Here is a 6,852-nt window from a genome sequence, read left to right on the forward strand (position 1 = left end):
AAACCTAAGGAGAATGAAGGTGTCCTATCAATGATTAGATAGAAAAGAGACAAGGCAGTCTGGATGGAAGGACTTATATTATTAATATTAGCAGGCTTACTGGTGGTAAATTAGGTGTGGCCCCAGATAGTGGAGCAAACTAGTCTGGTGGAGACAGGAGCTAGCATCCTTAGTACTGGGGACTGGTGGCTGCAGCAGGAGCTGTCTCCTAAAGAGAACAAGGTGTGGGAGAAAGAGAAAAGACTCAGTTTCCAGCTCTCTATTTCTAAATTACTCAGAAAGCAGACAACTCTCTCAGGCTTTCTATTAGGGTTTTCAGTTGAGTATGCTTAGAAAAATTTTAAAGATTCACTCTCCCCACTCCACTCTAGCATCTTTCCACCTGCTTGCGGACAAATTTTAAGTAGGAAATCCACAAAGAGAATAAAAATGTTTTAAATTTACATAAGTAGTGGAAATAACAATATAATAAAAATGAGATCTAGTTTAAAAAATCAGGCAGCAAATGCTAGGGAACTTCAAAAAGTTCATGGAAAAACAAAGATAAAATAGGCCAGGGCTGGGCACAGTGGCTCAAGCCTGTAATCCCAGCACTTTGGGAGACTGAGGTGGGTGGATCACTTGAGGTCAGGAGTTCAAGACCAGCCTGGCCAACATGGTGAAACACCATCTCTACTAAAAATACAAAAAACTAGCCAGGCATGGTGGTGCATGCCTGTTATTCCAGCTACCTGGGAGGCTGAGACAGGAAAATCACATGAACCCAGGAGGGGGAGGTTGCAGTGAGCCAAGATTATACCATTGCACCCCAGCCTGGGTGACAGAGCAAGACTTCGTCTCAAGAAAAAAAAAAAAAAAGGCCAGGTGTGGTGGCTCACACCTGTAATCCTGATACTTTGGGAGGCCGAGGCAGGATTACTGGAGCCCAGGAGGTTGAGGCTGCAGTGAGCCATGATCTTGCCACTATACTCCAGTCTGGGCAACAAAGCGAGACCCTTTCTCAAAAAAGAAAACAGATAAAAATATAAAACATAAACTTTATTTTTCAACATAAGCTCTATCAAGTTTAAGACACTTTTGTAAGCAATGACACCAGCCACTTAGTCATCCCAAAATAAATGATGGTCCTGGATATTTAATCATGTTAATGCAGTCTGTTTATTAACTAAAGAAAAATGGGTGCCCTTTAAAGTTATTTTTTTTAAAGATTAGGAAACAAGAAGTCAGAAGGAGCCAAATTAGAACTCTAAGGTGGATGCCTAATGATTTACCATCAAAATTCAAAATTGTCCTTGTTTGATGAGAGGAATGAGCAGGAGCATTGTCCTAGTTGAGAAGCAATCTCTGGTGAAGCTTACCTGGGCATTTTTCTGCTAAAACTTTGGCTGTCTCTAAACACTCTCATATTTTTTTTTTCTTTTTGTAGAGATAGGTCTTGCTATGTTGCCCAGACTGGTCTTGAACTCTTGGCCTCAATAGATCCTCCTGCCTTGCCCTCCAAAAGTGCTGAGACTACAGGCATAAGCCACTGTACCCAGCCTCAAAACGCCTTTATAATAAGCAGACGTTATTGTTCTTTGGCTCACCAGAAAGTCAACAAGAAAAATGCTTTGGACATCCCAAAAAATAGTTGCCATGACCTTTGCTTTTGACTAGTCCACTTTTATTTTGACTGGACCACTTCCACCTCTTGGTAGCTATTGCTCTGTTTGTGCTTTGTCTTCAGGATTATTCTGGTAAAGCCATGTTTCATCTCCTGTTACAATTCTTGGAAGAAATGCTTCAGGATCTTGATCCCACTTGTTTAAAATTTTTATTGAAAGACAACTGAAATTTTAAGTAGAAAACCTACCGAGAGAAGAAAAGTGCTCTTGTCTGTAGCTGATCTGGGTGCAATAGTTTCGGTACCCATCAAGTGGAAAGTTTGCTCAAGTTTAATTTTTCTGTCAGCATTGTGTAAGCTGAACCAACTGAGACATCTATGATGTTGGATATTGTATTAGTCCATTCTCGCACTGCTATAAAGAACTACATGAGGTCGGGCGAGGTAACACCTGTAATCCCAGCACTTTGGGAGGCCAAGGCAGGTGGATCACCTGAGATCAGGAGTTCGAGACAAACCTGGCCAACATGGTGAAACCCCGTATCTACTAAAAATACAAAAATTTGCTGGGCATGGTAGCAAATGCCTGTAATCCCAGCTACTCATGAGGCTGAGGCAGGAGAATCACTGGAACCTGGGAGGCAGAGCTTGCAGTGAACTGAGGTAGCACCACTGCACTCCAGTCTGCGTGACAAGAGTGGAACTCTGTCCTCCCCAAAAAAGAATTACCTGAGAGTGGGTATTGTATAAAGAAAAGAAGCTTGACTCACAGTTCCACAGGCTGTACAGGAAGCATGGCTGGGAGCCTCAGGAAACTTGAAATCATGGCAGAAGGGGAAGAAAGCACATATTCACATGGCCATCAGGAAACAGCAAGCAAAGAGGGAGGTGCTACACGCTTTCAAACAACCAGATCTCGTGAGAACTCTATCATGGGACAGCACCAGGGCAATGGTGCTAAACCATCAGAAACCATGCACATGATCCAATCACCTCCCTCCATGTCCCTCCTCCAACACTTCCTCTCATTACACTTCTGCATGAGATTTGGGTGGGGACACAGAGCCAAACCATATCAGATATTGTCTGTGCTATAATCGCTGGTTCTCTTCAATGAAGGCACAAACAAGATTTTTTCTTCACAAATTGCTGTGAATGGTCTGCTGCTGCGGGCTTCATCTTCAACATTGTCTCATCTCTTAAAATGAGTTATCCATTTGTAAACTGCAGATCTCCTTGGGCTATTGTCCCCATAACCTTTATGTGAAGCATCAATGATTTCACCATTCTTCCACCCAAACCTCACCATAAATTTGATGTGTGTTCTTGCTTCAATTTTAGCAGAATTTATGTTTCTCTGATAAAAGAGCTCTTTTCTAAATGTCTTATCTTAGTTAGTGTCCCTCACTAGATCCTGTTCAGACATGTTATAAAAAGTTAGTTTATTCTGGTGCAAAAAAAATTTGAAATTCGTACACACTTTTTTATAATACATATTTTCCATGAAAATTTAGAAGAACCCTTATATAGATGAATGATAGATTATCAGAGTTTTCCTGGATTTGTCAGGCTTTATTCTTCACAGTTTTCAAATGAAAGGGCCTGGAGAAACTGAAGAATTAAAAGGGTTGCAGAAAGAGTCCTGAGGGGAAAGAAAAATTGATACACTCACATCTTCGACCTGGGCAACAAAAGTTAGGAGTCAAGATATTTGGTCACATAACTAAAGATAACTTAGGTTTTATGACATTTTTGTTTTTTGTTTTGTTTTTGTCATTTAAAATAGGGAATTTTTAACTGAAATATCAATGAACAGTCCCATTCCCTATCCTCACCATTGGTACAGTGGATCTTGTTTTTCTTAATGTGGTACATATTGATAAAATTTATGAGACCTAAGGTCTATTGCATTTGAAAGATTAACCAACATAAATGGTATACTTTTAAAAAACTCGTTAAAATAAAAATGGTTTCACATTTTTGAGGAACAAATGATCTAAAATACTTAATACAAATTGGCATTACCTTGAGCACATTGCGTCATGATTACGTGAAAGAGCTGCTGAAATGGTCATGTGTTTAGAGACTACTACATCTGTAGGCTTAATAGTAAACGTTTTGTTGGTTGGTTGGTTAGTTGGTTTGCTGCTTAGCATCAGGACACCCACCCCTTGTGTGGAAAATATACAATTGTGTGAGTCTATGGGTTGAAACCCAAAAAGCCTGATGCTTTTTCTCATTCCTGGCAACCGAGGGATATAACCAAATTGGGTCAATTGAATGCCCTTGCCCCTAACTGTGAACAGAGAGTAGTGTTACAAATAAGGAATAAGAGATTAGAATCAGTGCCAGTGTGTTTCCATTGCCCCATTGTGTCAGGGTCCGAGTGTCCAGTAGCTGTGGTCCCTTAATCAGCCTATACCTTTGGCTGTGGCACCAGCTACCTACTTTCCTATGTTCCCAAGTTATCTGGTAACCATTCAGGAAATTATTTTCCTACTTAGGTATACAAAAAACAGTGTCAGTTTTTGCTTGACAGATTCAATCATCCTTCAGAGACGTAGGAAAACTATTAGTAGCCAAGGGATGCTGCCAAGGCTGGTGTCTGGGCTCTGCAGTTTTCTAACTTGTGATATTGGGTCACCACACTAAGCTCCAGGAGGGCAGTGACTGCATCTGGCTTAATCATTATGGGATGGCCAGCTCCCAACTCCATGCCCTAGGCAAAGAGACATTCAGTGAATATTTATTTGACTTTGACTCGATTGAACAAAATAGTAACACTGAACTCTAGGTTTCCTCAGTATCTGTTACAGATATCTTGATCCTGACTGCTTTTAATTTTTTTTTTTTTAGCAAGAAAGAACTAACGAATGATGACACTAAACTTTAAATTCAAGTAAATAGGAGGCTGTTTTTTTTGTTTTTGCATAAGCAGAAATGAGGAAATTAAGAGGAAGAGATTAGATTTCTGTTGTGATAAATCGAATCTGCTAAATGCCATGACTTTTTAATTGTCTTAATCACAAGTTAAACCGGTTGTGTTGCTGCCTAGATGGCTATATATTTGTTTAAAAGTACAGCAGTCCCTCCTACTGGACTTTGATCCTACAAAAACAACTGTTAAACTCACCCTCAGACTGTCACTGGAACACCTGCATGAAGAATGTTCTTTCATTTTTTAAAAACGATTTTGCATATATGATTTATTTCAGCTTTCAAAATGATTAGAAAACTTTTTATTGTTCTACTTTTGTTGCTTGTGACTATAGATGAAGCAAGGATGTCATCGCTCAGTTTTCTGAATATAGAGAAGACTGAAATACTATTTTTCACAAAGACTGAAGAAACCATCATTGTAAGTTCAAGCTACGAAAATAAACGGTCTAATTCCAGCCACCTCTTTGTGAAAATAGAAGATCCTAAAATACTACAAATGGTGAATGTGGCCAAGAAGATCTCATCAGATGCTACAAACTTTACCATAAATCTGGTGACTGATGAAGAAGGAGAAACAAATGTGACTATTCAACTCTGGGATTCTGAAGGTAGGCAAGAAAGACTCATTGAAGAAATCAAGAATGTGAAAGTCAAAGTACTCAAACAAAAAGACAGTCTTCTCCAGGCACCAATGCATATTGATAGAAATATCCTAATGCTTATTTTACCACTAATACTATTGAATAAGTGTGCATTTGGTTGCAAGATTGAATTACAGGTGTTTCAAACAGTATGGAAGAGACCTCTGCCAGTAATTCTTGGGGCAGTTACACAGTTTTTTCTGATGCCATTTTGTGGATTTCTTTTGTCTCAGATTGTGGCATTGCCTGAGGCTCAAGCTTTTGGAGTTGTAATGACCTGCACGTGCCCAGGAGGGGGTGGGGGCTATCTCTTTGCTCTGCTTCTAGACGGAGATTTCACATTGGCCATTTTGATGACTTGCACATCAACATTATTGGCTCTGATCATGATGCCTGTCAATTCTTATATATACAGTAGGATATTAGGGTTGTCAGGTACATTCCATATTCCTGTTTCTAAAATTGTGTCAACACTCCTTTTCATACTTGTACCAGTATCAATTGGAATAATCATCAAGCGTAGAATACCCGAAAAAGCAAGCTTCTTAGAGAGAATAATTAGACCTCTGAGTTTTATTTTAATGTTCGTAGGAATTTATTTGACTTTCACAGTGGGATTAATATTCTTAAAAACAGATAACCTAGAGGTGATTCTGTTGGGTCTCTTAGTTCCTGCTTTGGGTTTGCTGTTTGGGTACTCCTTTGCTAAAGTTTGTATGCTGCCTCTTCCTGTTTGTAAAACTGTTGCTATTGAAAGTGGGATGTTAAATAGTTTCTTAGCCCTTGCCATTATTCAGCTGTCTTTTCCACAGTCCAAGGCCAATTTAGCTTCTGTGGCTCCTTTTACAGTAGCCATGTGTTCTGGATGTGAAATGTTACTGATTATTCTAGTTTACAAGGCTAAGAAAAGATGTATCTTTTTCTTACAAGATAAAAGGAAAAGAAATTCCCTAATCTAACAATTAAAGCATTACTGAATTCCTACTCTGGGTAGGGCATTGTGGGAGAGTAAAGAATAACTATAATGATACCTGCTCTTAAGCCACTTACAATCTAATTAAAAATCTGACATTGGGGGCTAGAGAATACATATATATATACATACACACACACATATTCATACATGCTAAGTACTCAATGAGTGGTGGAGATGATAATACAGAAGTTCAGAGGAAGGAGACAACTTTGCAACTGTGTTGGTTTGAGAATGTTTTATAGGCTATGATGTCAATATGATACTTTCAGTGGTCTCCTAAATGAGACCACTTATTAGTGATTATGCAATAGAAAACTTATTTAGTGATTATGGTATATCCTAAGTATTAAAAGAAGGAACACCCATATAGCAGACATTTGATAAATTCTCACTCAGTGAATGAATCTGTAAATTTCATTAGCACATCAAAATAAGTATGTTTTAAAGTAAATGTGGCATCTCTGCCCTCAGAGCTAAGCTTTCTCCTGTCCTCCGTGTTAACCCACCAAAGGCATTACTGTTTACCCCGCAACACGGGGTCAGCTCTTCGACCTCATCTCTCTTCTGTCTTCTTTCTTTCTTTATAGTGAATGTATTTCCTACAGAAACAGCCTATAATTCAATTGCCAGTGCTCTTCTCAATTCTCAGTGCTATCACTTTTTTTCTGCACTATATTGCTTCTTCCCTAAAC

General features: G+C 39.0%; 1 protein-coding gene across 1 annotated transcript; it reads left to right on the plus strand.

Annotated features, from left to right (window-relative positions):
• Window positions 1-4,746: 4,746 nt before the first annotated feature.
• On the plus strand, window positions 4,747-6,186 carry LOC100590538 (sodium/bile acid cotransporter 5). The gene has a single exon (XM_003269500.4). It carries the CDS (start codon window positions 4,827-4,829, stop codon window positions 6,141-6,143), a length of 1,317 nt encoding a protein of 438 aa, XP_003269548.2. The 5' UTR covers window positions 4,747-4,826; the 3' UTR covers window positions 6,144-6,186.
• Window positions 6,187-6,852: the final 666 nt, after the last annotated feature.

The sequence above is a fragment of the Nomascus leucogenys genome, chromosome 16, assembly GCF_006542625.1.
Source record: "Nomascus leucogenys isolate Asia chromosome 16, Asia_NLE_v1, whole genome shotgun sequence".
NCBI classification, from domain to species: Eukaryota; Metazoa; Chordata; class Mammalia; order Primates; family Hylobatidae; genus Nomascus; species Nomascus leucogenys.

Excerpts from the sequence above, each read along its gene's own strand:
- LOC100590538 (XM_003269500.4), top strand. The coding sequence starts at position 4,827 with ATGATTAGAAAACTTTTTATTGTTCTACTTTTGTTGCTTGTGACTATA.